Source organism: Brassica rapa, chromosome A03 (assembly GCF_000309985.2).
Source record: "Brassica rapa cultivar Chiifu-401-42 chromosome A03, CAAS_Brap_v3.01, whole genome shotgun sequence".
Classification (NCBI taxonomy): domain Eukaryota; kingdom Viridiplantae; phylum Streptophyta; class Magnoliopsida; order Brassicales; family Brassicaceae; genus Brassica; species Brassica rapa.
The window spans coordinates 23,877,040-23,894,425 of NC_024797.2; the positions used below are offsets into that span (position 1 = coordinate 23,877,040).

Here is a 17,386-nt window from a genome sequence, read left to right on the forward strand (position 1 = left end):
AGTTGCTCGAAGAAATGTGAGTGGAAGCTTCACCCTGCCCTAGGGAAAGCTCTGTTAGCTAAGTAACGAGAGAGACGATGAAAGTTTGTTACATTGATGAAATGATTCTGTTATTCAGCTTAACGTTCTGTTACAATGCACTTTATATAGACTTGAGTTAACTGGAATGAGCTAACCAACTATACATTGAACCAAACGTAAACCATTACTCTAATAAGCTCCGAATTCGAATTGGTGAATATCGCATACGAGTGTGTCACTGCCACGTAGTAACTTGGAAGATTTTTCCGATGTCAATGCCATCTGCATAAAAACAACAATAAAGTATCTTTTCAATTCCTATGGTATATTCCCCAGTTTATCCTAGAAAAGAAATAAGTTCTAGATTAATGGCAAAGTTTTACCCCCAATCGCTTCTTGCTTCTCCCATTCTCCATGTCACTTTCTCCACACTGTTGTTTGTACTGAGTTTCCGAGCTTGTACAACTTCCATCCTCAGATGGAGATACATTTATGAGCCGTACTCCGCATCCTTTTATCCTATGCTCTGACTTAGACTCAAATTCGAATACCATATCGTTGTAGTCCAGTTCAGATGGATGACAGTTGACTTCTTTTGGAAGACATACCTCAAAGTGGAACACAACTAGATGAGCCACGTTACACAGGTCAACGTCAATGCAAACATTATGGATGTTTCTCTCGCCTCTAAAGTACCACCATACCCCAATGCATGCATAACGATAACTGGGGTAGCCAGTTGGAGGTTCAAGCAAGATGCAAGCCTTGAATTGCAAGAATTGTAGAGAAAGAGAGCTCTCATGCAAAGATATTGTTAGCGAAGTTCCGCAAGCTTGATCCCTGAAATAAGGATGAACTTCCTTACCTGGTAAGACTGCATGCTTGAAACCTGACTGTAGGATGAGTTTCCGTGCATCTTGGTCCAGATTGAAGCAATTTTGGAATTTCAAGCAACTCATTGGATTGAAAAACGACGGAGATACACTCCGGAGAGATGCACGATTCTTTGCACTTATTGTTGAGTGTCCAAGATGAAAGGTAGCCTCCTCAGTCACTGGTTGGTGAGCTTCATTGTTGCTTGTCACCACACTTGCATCATCACTGAATGTTCTGACCCCTTCACAACTTGAAAAGTCTATATCCAGAAGACTTTTCAATTTAAAACTGTTTGACGCGACTTTCTTCAACTTCTTGCAACCTCTCATTGTTAGTGTACTCAGGCCAGATATATTCTCAATCCAAGAAGGAACTTCTTCAATTGCAGTGTAGTCTAGATGGAGATATACAATACTCGTTGAAATCTGAGGAAAACTTCTCAACCGTGAGCATCCACTAAGATTGAAGTACTGATTAAGAGATACCAAGTTAACATCATTTGGAAGAACTTCGAGCCCTGTGCATCCTTCCATCTTCAAATCCACCAGTTTTTTGAGATTCCGAATTGATGACGGAAGCATCACCAAACTTTTGCAATCTGTGAGATCCAGGTACTCGAGACTGGTGGCTGTTGAAAGATCTGGAATTTCTTTTAGGCTTTGACAACCAGACAAATCTATCGTCCTCAGACTTCCAAGCGACTGAAACAGAAAAGAAAGTTCACAATCGGTTTAGGTGTTGAATTGATCATTCATGTGAAGCTGCTGCGTATGCATTTGCTATATTGTTCTATCATTTACAGTAATAGAGATTTGAGCGGGAGGTTCATTTAGTTTCAGGGCTTAATGACAAATATACTCAAACCAAGTTTGGAGGCCAAGCAAAAGAAAGGTCAAGAAAATAATCTAAAAAGTAATAAATAAATTTGACTACGTTACCTGGATTCCTTCCCAAAGCTTCTCAAGCTTGCTACCTGGCACAGAGAATTTAACGAGAGATTCTGCGCAGAAGCTAGAAGGTAAATATTTCATCGAGCAATAACTCCAAACGAGTTCGGTGAGCCCATGCATATTCCCAATGAAGAAACAATCTTTGTCTTCTTCTATCGCAGTTCCGTTAAGATAGAGCTCTGATACGTTCCTTGAAATCCGAGGGAAACTTTTTAAATTTGAGCATCCTATGAGATCGAGGTACTTTAAAGATTCCAAGTTGACGTCAGTTGGAAGAACTTTTAGCTTTGTGCATCCTTGCATTTCCAACCGCGTCAGTTTCTTGAGATTCTGAATTGAAGAAGGAAGTACCACTAAACTTTTGCAATCGTTGAGTTCCAAATGATCAAGAGTGGTAGCCTCTGAAAGATCTGGAAAAAAATTCAGGTTTTCACATCCTGACAGATCCAGCCTCACCAGATTTCCAAGTGACTGAAACAAAAAAAAAATTACAAAGAACCATGCATCAATTGATCTTAAAAGGTGAAGAAAAATAAACTATACTCAAATACGGAGCTTTTTGCATTGAGTAACATCAGCACTCATGCAACGGATGGACATAAACGTCCCCAAGATATAAATAATAAACCTGTAATAATTTTCATTGTCTGAGATCTAAGGGTGTGAAGTCATTTTTGATCCCTAACCTGCATTTTTGGTGACACATTCTCGTTATTTATCCTCAAACTAAGCTATAGTTTTAGTTTCCAAATCTTAACTCGTTTTCCTTTGTCAAATCACTCTAGTTGAATCATCTTTACATTAGTTTCAAAATTGTATGCATGCATTCTTGATTATTTCAGTTTTAAGCTATAGCTAGAAAAGTCAAAATGAGCTAAACCCTTACCCAGATCATCAACATGAAGAAGGTCACTTAGGCACAGTTTTAAAAAAAACATTAACAGTGAAGTTTATGAGAACATTACCTGTACTCCGTCCCATAACTTCACAAGCGTACTACCTCTCATTGTGAGATAGACCAGATTTTCTGAGCGAAAATCCAAAGGCATACTTCTCATTGAGCAACCATTCCAGTCGAGCTTAGTAAGCCCATAGATATTCTCAAGGTAGGAAGACTCTTCATCATCTATTGATGTTCCATCTAAAATGAGCCCTGAAATGTTCTGCGAAATTTGAGGAAAACGTCTCAACCTTGAGCATCCACCGAGATTAAGGTAATCAAGACATCCCAAGTTGATATTAGTAGGAAGAGCCTCGATCTTTGTACATCCCTCCATCGATACCTTCCTCAGTTTATTGAGATTCTTAATAGAGGAAGGAAGTGTCATCAAAGAGGTGCATCCCCAGAGATTCAATTTTTCGAGATTGATGGCATTTGACAGATCAGGAATTTCTTTCAACTTTGTGGATCCATCCAATCTTATCTTCTTGAGACTTCGAAGTGGCTGCAACAAAAATGGCCAAACAGATCAATCAGTTATGACTCTTTGAACCTTAGGCTTCATGGATATTCGTAAACTGAACTGAATAAGAAGAAAGCAATACTCTAACAATAATAACTAAGTTGAGCCATGGAAGAGTACCTGGACTCCGTCCCACAACTTCTCAAGCTTACTATTCTCCATTGTGAGTTTAACCAGAATTTCTGCCCTAAAGTTGAAATGCATAAACGTCAACGGATACTCATCCCAATATAGCAATCTGAGTTTACGGGGCAAATAAACGTAGCCCCGAGGTAAACACAATCTGCCTTCACCACTCTCCCGCGACCACTCCTTGTAAACTTTTAGAAATGTGAGATTACGCATTCCTTTGAACGATTCTTCGTTTACAAACAATGCCTCCTCGAGCTCTGATGTGTTGAAATACATTCCTAACACATTCTCTGTGCCCTGAAAAGAAAATTTCCACAAAAGAAAATTAGTCTTCTAACCATCAGAATAATCTATTAGATGATAGACTCCAACATGAAAGCCACACTTACGAGATTTTCGGCAAGTACTTCACATATATCCTTAGAATCCACCAAGAACCGCCGTTTTCCAGGATTGTAAATGGACTCTGCACGAACAATTTCTTTACCCAACTTCTGAAGCAGGCTGTGCATGTTTACAGTTCTACGTGATGGTGTTATACGTATGAGGGACTTATCAGCTAGAATTCTGAGCCCCATGCCAACACTATCTCCGAGCAAGTTCTTGATATAATCGACTTTTTCACCATTGAGTAAACATGCAATGTAAAGGAAAACTTCTTGATCTTTACACTCTAGCTCGTCGTAGCTGACTCTTAACGTTTTCTCAATTTTTCCATCGAGACCATCTCGGAGCCTAGGCAACAACTCCATCCACTCCTCCTTGTCCTTTCCTCTTAAAGAAGAACCCAAGACGTTGAGACCTAAAGGTAGATTACCGGCAAGGTTTGCAACTTCAACAGCTAGCTTCATGAAACCATCAGGTGGGGAGTTTTGCCCAAAACTACATCGACAAAACATCTGTAGAGCCAGATTTTCAGATGGGTAATCAACCTCATAGACAAGGTCAATCTTATGAAGCCTGAGAAGTTGTTTATCTTTAGTTATCACAACAATTCTGCTTCCAAGCCCAAACCATCCAGTTTGTCCCACCAAGGTCTTTAAAAGCTCTACATCATCGACATCGTCAAGAACGATAAGAACTTTCTTGTGCTTTAGCCTTTGTTCCACCGCACCTAAATGGAAAAGCTTTACCTCCTTTTGAGATAGGATTTCTGACAGAAACTGTTCTTCCCAACGCAACTTCATGCCATAGTCGTCCTGGATGGTTCTCTTATAAGATACGAAAGCTTTATAATGGAATTGGCTAGAGAGATGGCTGAAAAGAGCTCTCGCTATGATACTCTTACCAATCCCTGAAGGCCCCACAATCCCCACCATTCTCACATCCTCAGAATCCAAGCGCAACACTGAATTCATTGCTTCTAAGTGAGCTTCAATACCAACGAAATCACCAAAATCATTTGATGGTGTAATGAGAAGCTTATTGGAAACATCGTTGGCGATTCTTTCAATCATGTTTGATTCATCACTCCTAATATCAACAAGGAACAGTTTAAGAAACGAAACACTAATAGTCAAACAAAACTGAATCTAGAAATAAACAATCATACCAGTTCCGAGAATCCTCCCCAGCCATGTTTGCGACCTCTGCTAGAGCTTGGATCCACCATTGTTTCTCATCATCCGTTTTGCCCTGGCAGGAAACCATAAAGGCCTCGCCGAACTCTCCAGTCTGTTTTCTAACATGAGAAGGATCAAGGCCGTAGAAAACAGGTATCACCATTTGATTCAACTCCTTGAAGGACTTGTAGATCTCCACCAACTCATTCAAGCACCAGCTGGAAGAAGCATAATTTTTAGAGAAGACGACGATTGAGATCCTCGATTCTCTAATCGCCGACAAAAGCTCAGGGCCGATAGGGCGGCTTCTCTCGATGCCATGGTCTATGAATGTGTTGATTGATTTGCGGTGGAGCTCCTTGAGAAGATGGCTGAGGAATGATTTGCGGACGTCCTCACCGCTGAAGCTAGGGAACACATCATATCTCCAGCTGCATGAAGAAGAAGAAGAAGAAGCCATAGAGAAAAGATACCAAAATTCAAACACTTATGTGACATCACACTCTGAACATTTGAGGTAAATCAGTAATAGAGATGCAGAGAGAGAGTGTGGTAAACTTCGCAAAAGTGATATCAAAGAAGACTTAAGAGACGACTTAGTGTCCAGGATGTTTCCACTTCCACCAACCATCATCACCCATACAAAAAAAATATTAATATTTTTATAGAAAGTATCTGTTGAAGTCATCAACTATCTATAAGATATACCATGTTTTGAGAATGCGGATGCAGAGAAAGAATGCAAAACGAATGCAGGCGATAAATAAGAATATAACATATCAAACTTCTCTTCCTCTAGTCTTGATACGTCGCGTTTAATTGCACAATCTTGACAACAAAATTCCCTAAGGCTTATGAACAGAGCATGTGTATAGACACACACAAATGCAGCAATTGATGGATATAAGAGCCTATAGAAGGGTGATAAGATTAGTGTACCTTAGGAAAAGAGGGTGCTTCAATTTGCTATGTTGTTTCCAGAGGATTTGCTTATCTTCAGTATCCTCCACAATGTTATCCATCACAGGGAAGTAAAGTAATTCACCTAGAACAAAAAAAACAATCAATCACACAGTGAATCAATCCCCCATTTTTTGAAACTAAATTACACAGTGAGAAATCCATTTTCTCAATCAAGAGATTACTTACGAAGCCTTCATCGATTCAGATTCTTTTGGCAATGACGAGAGCTGTAGCTACTCTTGTTCCTCATTATCTGAGTGTTAATTCTCAAATGTTAACCCAAGGCGGAGACGATAATTCACTAGATAAACGACTATGATGAAACTTACCTCTAATATGGTTATGCTTTGGAGATATTGAATCGGTGAAAGAGATTATCGTCGCCGTCTGACTCGGTGAGTCAAAGAGCTATTAGCTCTCTCTCCTCCGCCGAGTTGACTCGGTTTGGAATCTTCCGACATTGTCAAGTGCTGTGAATCTGGGGAGAGAGAGAGAGGAGGTTATGATGGCACGTGCGGTACGTGTGACGTTTGTTTTTTAAGTGTTTTGTACAACATATTTTACCAGGTGGATTACGGCCTCATGCCATTGCAGGCCTATTAACAAGTGAGCCCATGCAACTATGTTTTATAGGCGCATTATTTGTGTTGAGAGAGAGAGAGAGAGACATACAGTCAATTCAAGTGTTGTTCTGCCCTTCTTACCTCACCTAATTTTCTGGACGAGTGAATTAAGAGAACACATTTTGATCAAAGTGTCCTAATGGTCGCAATTCACTAGTGCATTAATAGTAACATGTGTGCAATACCAAGCCAAAGATTTATTGGACTTAAAACAGCTAAGGATTGAATGCTAATGATCAATACATATATGTTTAATCAATTTGAAAACCGAATAGTACATGTCAACCACTTGAAATTTAGTTCTGGAGACCGAATCCGAATGTTTTGTCTCGCTATACACTGGTCCCTCTTTTTATATGCCTCTTGTGATGGTATAACACCATAATGTAAAAGATATACAAACAGTGAATGAGGGCCAAAGAGTACTCGTGAGATACAAAAGGAACCGTGGGTGCGGACATAAAACTGGCTGTGGAGCTTATTAGGCTGTCAGACCAAATACAACACAAATGGTCCCTCTTTGTTTTTTCTTTTGTATGTAGCATTATCGTCTTTGCATCTTTTTCTATTAAATTGTTTAATTCTGATGATAATATAGGATATATATTGACTTGGTTATAAAAGTCTTGCAGAAAAAAAAACATCGTTCTAGCATATAAATGTCTAACAATCATCATTTATGCCCGCTCTAATAATGTTGACGGTCCCTTGAAACCAACCCATGAACCGGATTGGTGGTTCCACTATAAATAAGATAATTTATACAACGAATAAAAAAAAGATATTATAAACCCCCGTTTTCATGTCTATTGATTATTCTATCTGTACCTACAAATTAAGAGATTTCACTTTGGAATTTTCCTCTTTATTTTTTCATATATGTGGAGGAAAATAAATCAGCATCTCATACAATATCCATCGACTAGTATGTGTCACACAATATATCCAACGGTCCAAAAATTTAAAACAAGTAATCTCTAATAGAAGGGTATTTCAGCATTTGGTTCTCTCTAATATATATCCCCCAGCAGCTCAAAGAAACCTTTACTTTTCTCGCTCACTCTTTGACAATTCTCACATCTCTCTCTCTCTATATATATCACTTTACATAAACCACTATTCAACACACAACCCTTTTCTCTTTAGCTCAATATCCCATGATGGCTTCTTCACAAGCTCTCCTTTTGCTCACATTGACTATGGTTTTAATCCCCTTCTCTTTAGCTCAATCTCCCATGATGGCTCCTTCTGGCTCAATGTCCATGCCACCAATGCCTAGCGGCGGCTCTCCCATGCCTATGATGACTCCACCACCTATGCCTATGATGACTCCACCACCTATGCCCATGACTCCACCACCTATGCCCATGGCTCCACCACCTATGCCAATGACTCCACCGCCTATGCCTATGGCTCCACCACCAATGTCCATGGCTACACCGCCTATGATGCCAATGACTCCATCTTCAAGCCCAATGAGTCCACCAACTACTCCTATGAGCCCAGGCCCTAGCCCAGCATCAGTCCCCGATATGGCTTCGCCACCGATGCCAGCAATGGAATCTTCTCCTTCTCCAGGACCGGGACCCATGCCACCGGCTATGTCCTCGCCGGATTCCGGAGCTTTCAATGTAAGAATCGACGTCGTAGCACTTTCTTTCCTTGTTGCAGCCCATTTGCTCCTTGTTTGAGATTATTATTGAACTGGTCCCCATCGTTTTCGTGTAATTTACTTTCACTATTTTTCGAGCCATTAGTTTTCATCGTTTTATAATATTTGAGTTTGTGTTTGATATGTACGATTCAGACATTTGTTTGCTTTATCAATCTATCGTTGACTCTAGTTGGTGTATGTGATGTTAACTCATATGGTCTATCCAAATTTCCACACACCATTGGGTTCTTACATCTTGGGCTCTTAGCGTAACTCATCAGACATAAATATTGTCGCGAGGACTACAGACAATATTATCAATATATATCTCGTGGTTAGTCGATGATATCAACGTATATGATCACAAGAAAATAGATAAAAGAGATAAACGTTTGTCTGTATGTATGTATACACACTCGAGATAATTAACTTTAACAAATAAGAAACGTTACTGAGACATGTTAACAAGAATATTACTTTTCCTTACTAGAAATAATAGTTACGAACCAAGGAAAATGCTAAAATTGCAAGCTGTATTTCATTGGTAAGCATCGCATATCTATAAGGAACAAGAGGCTGTGGTCTTGGAATTTCCTATTACATTTTTTTATTTTTGTATAGATGAATCCATAAATGTAATCTGACTTTTAAGAAAAAAAAAATGATTTTTTAAATGTTATGTTGAATTTGAGAATGGAAGAATTATGAAAATGAGAAGCGGATAAAATTGTAGGGAATAGGGATAAGTCCGACCCAAGAGGACAGCTAAAAAGAAAGAGACGCTCACATGACTGTCTTTTTCAATCACCCCTACCATTTTCCATTGTATTAGCCTCGCTGGAAGATATTTTATTTACACATTACTTCCATCTTACTAGTATTATCAATACGTAATTAGAAACTAAACACCTCCCAATGCTGAAGACTGAAGTGCATAGGTTTCAAATTCGTGTATACTTGAAAGCTTAATGGCATTGTTGGAGTTCATAGGCTCTCAAAAATCCACCGAAAAATTCAAGCTTAGCGCATCAGAATCATATCAAGAAACCTAGAGAAAAACATGATATCATGATGTATTTGATCGACTGACCATGATAGAAGTTATCTTGATTGACTGGCCAATATGATCGTGATGTATGTTAAAATGAGCATATAAAATTTTTAATTAAGTTTTATCATTATTTGATTTTCCACCAACCAAAACCTTACAAATCCTTACAATCTTCTTGACTACACACATTACATAGTTATATGAATCTACAATGATTATCCTTAGTCTAGAGAGCATTATTTAATGATGTATATAGCTAGCCATTACATAGAGAAAACCATACATATTTATATAAACACACTATCGACAAAGAGACGAGAAAAGGGGAATCAAGTAAGTAGAATGTTGGAGTTGTAAGTGGCTCCTGCTGTCCAGTCTGCTGGAAGAGGGTTCTGCGATTCGACCCAATTGAGACCGGCGCTTCCATAGACCAAAAACCTCAAAGAGAGAGTGCCTCTTGGTGGATTCTGATAATCATGAACCGCTCCAAACACTCTTCTCATGCGTTTCCACTCTTTGCAATCCTCCTGAATCATATAGTCATGTTCAAATCTATTCACAAAACGTCAAAACCCTTTTGCCTACAACTATACTTTTGAGAAATATATTGTTAACACAAAGCCGGACATAGCGAACTGAAACATTGATCTTGGTCTTTGACCCCAAATTTTTTTAGAGTTAATATATATATATATATATATATATATATATATATATATATATATATATATATATATATATTCTTTTATTTTTTTGTTTAAATTATATCAAAGTTAATTTTTACTAAATAGTCTTTGGTCATAAAATTTCAGGACCGAGCGTTTGCAGAATACATTGTGTTAAAGTAAAGTTCAAAAGGGTGTTGACTATAGCTAAACATCCTCAGAAACTATAAATTATGTTTGTTAAAAGTTATCAATTACCTGCCAGACTTCAACGGCGAGGATGTCGTTGACACCACCAACGTACAAGATAAGGATAGCAAGATAATGAGGATTATAGCTTTTCTCATGGATCTTATACACCAGGTTATACCCTCCGTACCGGCAAGGGACCCTTTGGTATTCAACGTCAACCACACCAAAAGAGTAGAGCTGAAACTCTGTGCCGGGTCGCGCCATACGTCCATACGCCTTAGGGCTAAATATGAAGTCCGTACCATCTCCTTCACCGTAGTCCGTAGCCACTACGTATACTCCTTCCTCATTGCAGTGTGGAGGTATTTTGCATCTCACCTTTTAATAATTAATAGTTAATGATTTAGTGTATTAATGATAGTCTAATGACACAGTATATAGCATAAGGTTTTTGATGTAATATCAGATTAGATTAATATATGTAAACCTGGTAACAAGCACCACAGCCGGCTCCATTTTTCCATAGTCGCGATGAAACACCACTCACTTCACCATCATTGATATCTCTTCCAAGTTCTCCATACCCACATGCTCCTCCTAAATAATAAGTAATTATCCATTTTCTCATCAACAATTTTTTTTACCAACGGATTATTGTATAAAAGTCTAAATACTAATCATAATGTAATGATCGAATCAAAGAATAGACTTAATGGAATCATTTTCATATATACATATATTAAAAGTTCGGGTAAACAGACTTAGACGTAGATGTTACATACAAATAATAATTTGTTAACCTTAATAGTGACATTGACTATTGAGTTGTTCCCTATAATGTAGGCTATCTAGCTTTTCTAATCATGCTTCATAATACTATAAAAATAAAATAATCAATATAATCAAATATATATAAGAAAATGATTCAAATACGTACGAGGATTTCCTTTGCAATCGGGGCTGCCATAATAAGTAGCTCTAGAGCTAACAAAGTCATCAGATAAACAAAGAAGAGGTAAAAGGACAATGACTTGAACAAGCAGAAGAAGCAAAACGTGAGGCTTCTTCATATTGTTATATGTAACTATTGCAAGACTATTTTAAAAGTGGTTTGGGAAAATAGATTAGTGTTACAAAAGTGATGGTAGAGGAGAAGTCTAATATGGTATTTATAGTTGAAGGTAGAGTGGTTATAAAAATATTATAAACATTGGATCGAGCATCGTTACTATTCTTTTCTTTCCACTTGGCAAAAAGCTATCTCAAATTTATATTTTAGCTAGAACGCGTACTTGCACTACCCAAGTAAGAAGTTGGGGAGGTAAGAGGTTGGTCGTGACCTGAACCTAGTTTCAATGTCACTATCATTTTTCTTATAATTGGGGAATCACATATCGTATAAATTTACCTATCGTATAAGTTTTGCAGTGAAATGAGTAAAGATACATATAATGAAAAGTTAAGTTACATATATTTGATTATACAATTTTCTGATCTCATGATTACTAAACAAGAAAATTAGAAAAGTAAGCTATATTAGTTTATTTTCAAAAACCAAGTTATCTCATTATTGATAGAAATTACATTGTCTTGACATTTTCATTCTCGTTTTACTTATGGAGTTATGGTCATACTGATCTCATCAAAGATATTTTTTCGCTCAATGCAGATATGATGGCTCCATGGACACAAGCCACGACTCTAGTAATTATGTGCTTGCCTAAACACGTTTTCGCATATGTTTTTGTGGCGGCATTTCATAAACTTACATTCAAAGACAATGGACCTGAAACTGTTTTTGAAGTGAGAAGAGAAAAAGAGATGGATATGTTGAAAAATTATTCATGGCCTCGACCAGTAGGATAATAACACATATGCTACTATTATGTGGTTGATGCATTCTCGCCTTTAACCATTGTAGATAACTAAATACCGTGTGTACGTATACCATATTCTACATTTTGAAAATCAGTGTAGAAAATTATGTATATATAATTTAATCATCAGAAAAAACTGAGTAAGTAAATATCCAAAATACATAGTGCAATATACAATGGTGGGGGTATATAGCTTTTGGGTCTAACAAGTTGTGCCTGCAAAACGAAAGTTCATTACACCTAATCTTTAATAGATTGATTTTTGATTAGTTGTTTGGTGCAGTGAATGAAAGAATTCTATAGAATATGATGAGTGTGCTGTTTTTTGGAATCACAAAGGTTTCATTGGTTTTCTTCCACTACTAGCTATTTAGTATTAATATATGTATAGGATAACTATGTTTTTTCAGTTGATAAACATAAACCGGTTTTGATAATTATTGCTAAAATGTTTATATTTCATGCTATTCGAATTAGGATCAAGTAAACATAATTAACATTTGAAGGATATTTGAGTTTGATCAGCTGGTTGTATTACCAATGAATTTTTCTTCCATGCACAAATGGTATTTTGAACGGTAAAACCCCCTCTAGATACACACGTTTCTGTTAATCTACTATTACATAGAAATATATGGCAAACTTTATAATATCATTACGTGCTCTAATTCATACATTGAACAAAATATTTCATGAAATATTTCTATCTTTGATGTTCAAATTAAGATAAACACACCACGTAACGTAACACTTTCTCTTAATTGTGTATATAATAATTTAGGGATGTGAGATGTGTCAATAAGATAACACATTGGGTGGCAGCCATGATTTTATTTGAAAACGATCGTTATTATAATGTAGGAGAAGATAACGACAAAAAGGATGCTATGTCTTTATATAAAAGTACTTCATATTAAAACCCTTTTTGTTGTTGGTTTGGTTGTAGTCCACTTAAATGATATTTCTAGTTCCCTACCTTCCTAGAAATATTCTCTTTGTAACCTTTTGGAATGATATTTAATCAGGGGCAGTCGAGTTCCGCTCATGGATTCAATCCACAGGAAAGTTTATAAAAATCATTACTGCTCGACACAAATAGCTTTTTGAGATAATCGGTATTTCATGTCTTGGTTAGTTTCTTGGTTGGTTATACTAGTCTACTGACGCTAAGTCGCTAATTATGGTTGTTTGGACAATTCTCATGTTAAAGGACTCGTCACGAACACACACATAACCGATGACGTCACTGAACAGTTGACATATCAAGTCCAATAATACAAACGTTGAGTGTTTGTGACAAGTGTAGGCTTTTCATAGAAAAAGGCTTAGTGGGGTTGGTGAGTTTTACATGTTATGTCATCCCTCAATAATCTCTCCATCCATTTTAAAACAATACCTAATTGGAAAGCTTTAGATTGGTTCAAAACAAGTGTACTAGTTAAGGGTTTTCCTTCTTTCGTCCATGTTTGCATTAATTTATAGTGAACATCAAATAGACTCATAGTTCGACGACGTTCCTGAAGAAATGACCGTGGAGGAAACTAGCTTGAAATCAGCATCAACACAGAAAACTCCTGGAACAATACTTGTGATCATCACATCCTAGCGGAACTATCTCTTTATGGCTACAGGCATGTTCTTAGCCATTATTAACTCAATTCTGTGGGTACACTCGGCAAAACAAAAGAAAAAAAAAAGTAGGAGTTGCTGACAAACTCATCAGGTCTCATCATATTTCGATAGCAGAGTGTAGACTTTTTAACAAAATGAGCATACCAAAGTTAGAATTCTATCGAGTCTATCATCGCATTAAAAGCGACTCAAAAACAAACAAACAAACATCAAAGTCAGAAATAACCGCAGAGATAGAGACATACTCCGTATTTTGACAAGCGCAACAAGTCATTTGATTTTATGGCCTGCAGTAGTGGGCCAGTAACTGGGCTTCCACAACCCGACGAAGTTGCACCGACTCTTGTCTCTCTTCTTTCGAGGGAGGGGGTTTCTTCAAAGAATCCCTGTAAAAATCAATCTCCTATTAAAGGTGCTCCGCTCCAACATCAAATCCAGCCGTTATTTTTTGATCATTCCTACTCCAAAATTATCTTCCAATGGAAACAGTTTTGCTGGATTAGGTGAGATGCAAACATGGGGATTTATAGCTAAATGATTATGAAAGAAGCAGGAAAGAAACCAGAAGTGGCCAACATTACCGACAAAACCAAGTCTAAACATACCTGTGATAGCTACTCGCTTCCAGTTGAGCTTGAAATCTGCATCTTTATTTGTGTCCTGTTATATGAAAACATAGATTAGCAATATATTAACAGATCTATTCATTCGGCAACCTATATATATGTCAATACTTTAGCCACAAAATCAGAGCAATATATAACAACCTTAAATATAATTTTTTCCTCTACCAACCTATATTCATAGACCTTAGACACAAATAGAAATAGAAGGCTGTGGCCGAAACTATTATTAAAATATTTTAGAAATATCTTACCAAATCCTACTAAAATCTCCTTTTAAATCTCCATCAAAATTCTTGAATTCAACAACCCTCCATCAAAATCATAGAATTCAACAAAACCCTCTAAATCTTAAAATCTTGAAAACCTTCTCAAACCCCTAATTCAATAGAGTTGATTACCGTATGGGACACATTATGTCTTTTGTTTACATATAGAGACACAATGTGCTTGCAAGGCACAATATCTTGGATCAAGAAGAAAATTGGACATTTCTGCCCTCAAAGTTGCTATAGAGAAGATGTTGTCCGCTTAGGAAACCGGTTGCTAGCTGTCTGGCCGGTTCGTAAACAATAAAGCAACATGGTGACACTTTAGTTTGACACCGTTGGATTGGAAAAATTAATTTTAAATCAAACGGTGAGATTTAAAAGTTGTGTGAGCGTTGGGTGTGAAAATAAATGCACATTGATTCTCGACGTTGAAGAACAGGAAACAGACAGGATCTTCTTTGTTTGCGCCAGAGGGAGCAAACTAGGTTAAATTTTTTTTGTTTCCTTTAGGCATTATGAAGGCCAAAAAAGCTAAATACTCAGGGATAATTGTGTTTCCAAAAATTAATGATGTGGAGTTGTTGTTGATTTTTGTTATCACTTTTGATCGTCAGATTAAGAAGTGTGTAGTGCAGGTAAGCGTTGTTATACGCACAACTAAATAGATGTGTGGATGTGGACATGTACAAGGAACACATGTACAACAAACCTAAAAGAAGGCGAACACAAGGTAAATCCCCTACATCACAAACATCCACAAACAACACATGTGGTAATTATAAATGTAAAAGAGTTGTAAATCATATTAGATTATATGATGAGATAGTTGGTTGAACTAGGATTCATAGATTGACATAAAAACTTAGTAGCTACGAAGAACTAAAACTAGAAGTAGGAATCGATAATTTAGTTCTAATGTTCAGAGGATCTTCCAATAAAAGCATGCGATAGCTATAACAATGCCAACAGCAGCTGCGAAGTTGTGGCCCGGTCCATTGTCGCTGAGCTGTGTTGTGTTCATGTTTGAACTGAGAGTAGCCTCCATGTCTTCTTTGAACTGTCAAGTTTCTTCATCCATAGATTAGGCAACCTTCGACATGTGTTCATTGAGCTTAGACATCATCTTAACCTCAAGCTCCTGTAGCCAAGTCTTGTGTGAGTCAATCTGTTCAGTTACGCTCTTCGAGAGGCACTGGAAGTCGTGGACGAGATGCAAGACTTTGGCCTCCACCATGTGTGTTGTGGAGAGCTGTGGACGGGAGAGTTGTGGACGGGGGATGTGTGTTCAGGGGAGTTGTGGACGGGTGAGCTGTGGACGGGAGGTGTGTGTTCAGGGGAGCTGTGGACGGGAGATGTGTTCAAAGTAGTTGTCTGGTGAGAAAGGCGTGAATTAGTTTACACGAGACAGGACATTGACGTGCTGGGAACTCAAACAACTTCCCGAAACAAGAGTTTTTGATGTACTGAAGCTCCTCCGTGTTCCTTAAGACATGTTGTATGAAAGGTAGAATGTCTGGCTTGGAGTAGATGTTGAGCCGACCGGTAGGGAACCGGTATTGCGCGAAAAGCCTCGGTGGGAGGCGTTTGTCCGGCTTGTTGTTTCCTACAACGAGATGAGAAAAAGATTATGACCGTGAGAATAAACTCACAAACAAAACAAATGAATTGAGAGGGAGAAAGCAGTAGATAAATGTAAAGAGAAGGGGGAAATCTCGAAAATTTAAAATCAAATTTTTGGTAAGATTTAAAATTTAAAATCAAATCTTGGAATTTTGTTTCAGAAATCAAATTCAGAAAGTGTTTACCTCGGAGTAAACCTCGCATGTTGGAAAATGTGGACGCCGGCGTTCTTAATCTGCCGCAAACCTGAAGCTAGGGTTCTTAATCTCCGCCGCAAACGTTAAGAGAAAGTGAAAGAGAGATAAAAGAGGGGAAATGAGGGAGATAGATCGCTAGGGTTTCGTATGTTGGAAGATGTCTACGCCGGCGCTCTTAATCTCCGCCGCAAACCTGAAGCTAGGGTCTTTAATCTCCGTCGCAAACGTTGGGAGAAAGTGAAAGAGAGAAAAAAGAGGGGAAATGAGAGAGATAGATCGCTAGGTTTTGTTTAAGTTGGTCTTGGTATGATTTGGTTTAGGAGAATATTCAGATCGGTTTGGTTTCATTTACTATGAGGGTATCGATGTCTTTACCTCATAAGAAAGGTTGCTTCATGCGACATGTGCCTTATCATCTAATGCCAAACTCAAAATGTGTCTTAGGGAGTAAAAAAATCAATTCAATAAGCCCCCCTTTATAACAGGCATAATATATTGTTGTGCATCGTAAATTAAATATGTGTCTGTAAAATAAATTATATCAACAATAGTGATATAAATATTATTCAATCAGTTGATAATACATAAGTATGTTAAATTTTATCAAATTAATTAACTGTTTTGATTTATATTAATTTAATATCGTTATGCATAATTTTTAAGAATACAGTTCTTGTCACACATATACTTTAGATAATTTGAGACTGGGTCACATGACATGAGCTTTCAAAATTTTCAAGTATAATCGAAAGGCAGAAAGATATAGAGAAGAGATAAAACACTGAAGACACAAAAACCTGCAAGTTTAGGCTCCTTAGGAACCTTGTGGTTATAAAGTCTGATTTGTTTCGCTATCATACATGTACCAAACATAAACACACAACACAACAAGAAGGCACTATTTTGATGCCGAGCGAAAACACTCACCGCTTCATATTGTTTTCGTTCGAAGTCTAAAGAGGTAAGCCAGATCTTTAAAAATGTTACCAGCTCCATCGAGATTTATACAAATA

The 17,386-nt window shown here is 37.5% G+C and overlaps 3 protein-coding genes across 4 annotated transcripts; all 3 read right to left on the reverse strand.

The window, feature by feature from the left end:
- Positions 1-93: 93 nt before the first annotated feature.
- Positions 94-7,396, reverse strand: LOC103860885 (disease resistance protein RPP4). Of its 2 annotated transcripts, none has more exons than XM_018657865.2 (10): positions 6,297-7,396; positions 6,154-6,220; positions 5,944-6,049; positions 4,995-5,435; positions 3,832-4,915; positions 3,431-3,739; positions 2,813-3,292; positions 1,836-2,318; positions 405-1,598; positions 94-303 (listed from the first exon to the last, which is right to left on the reverse strand). In XM_018657865.2, exons 3-10 carry the CDS (start codon positions 6,024-6,026, stop codon positions 211-213), a joined length of 4,167 nt encoding a protein of 1,388 aa, XP_018513381.1. In that variant the 5' UTR covers positions 6,027-6,049; positions 6,154-6,220; positions 6,297-7,396; the 3' UTR covers positions 94-210. The 2 variants fall into 2 exon arrangements, with proteins under 2 accessions (XP_018513381.1, XP_033144755.1); XM_033288864.1 differs by having other exon boundaries at positions 94-328.
- Positions 7,397-7,661: 265 nt separating this feature from the next.
- LOC103861149 (shematrin-like protein 2) lies at positions 7,662-8,472 on the reverse strand. Its single transcript, XM_009138854.3, has one exon. It carries the CDS (start codon positions 8,179-8,181, stop codon positions 7,816-7,818), a length of 366 nt encoding a protein of 121 aa, XP_009137102.2. The 5' UTR covers positions 8,182-8,472; the 3' UTR covers positions 7,662-7,815.
- LOC103860887 (expansin-like B1) lies at positions 8,244-14,467 on the reverse strand. Its single transcript, XM_009138566.3, has 4 exons — positions 11,090-14,467; positions 10,640-10,749; positions 10,219-10,530; positions 8,244-9,822 (listed from the first exon to the last, which is right to left on the reverse strand). Exons 1-4 carry the CDS (start codon positions 11,220-11,222, stop codon positions 9,625-9,627), a joined length of 753 nt encoding a protein of 250 aa, XP_009136814.1. The 5' UTR covers positions 11,223-14,467; the 3' UTR covers positions 8,244-9,624.
- Positions 14,468-17,386: the final 2,919 nt, after the last annotated feature.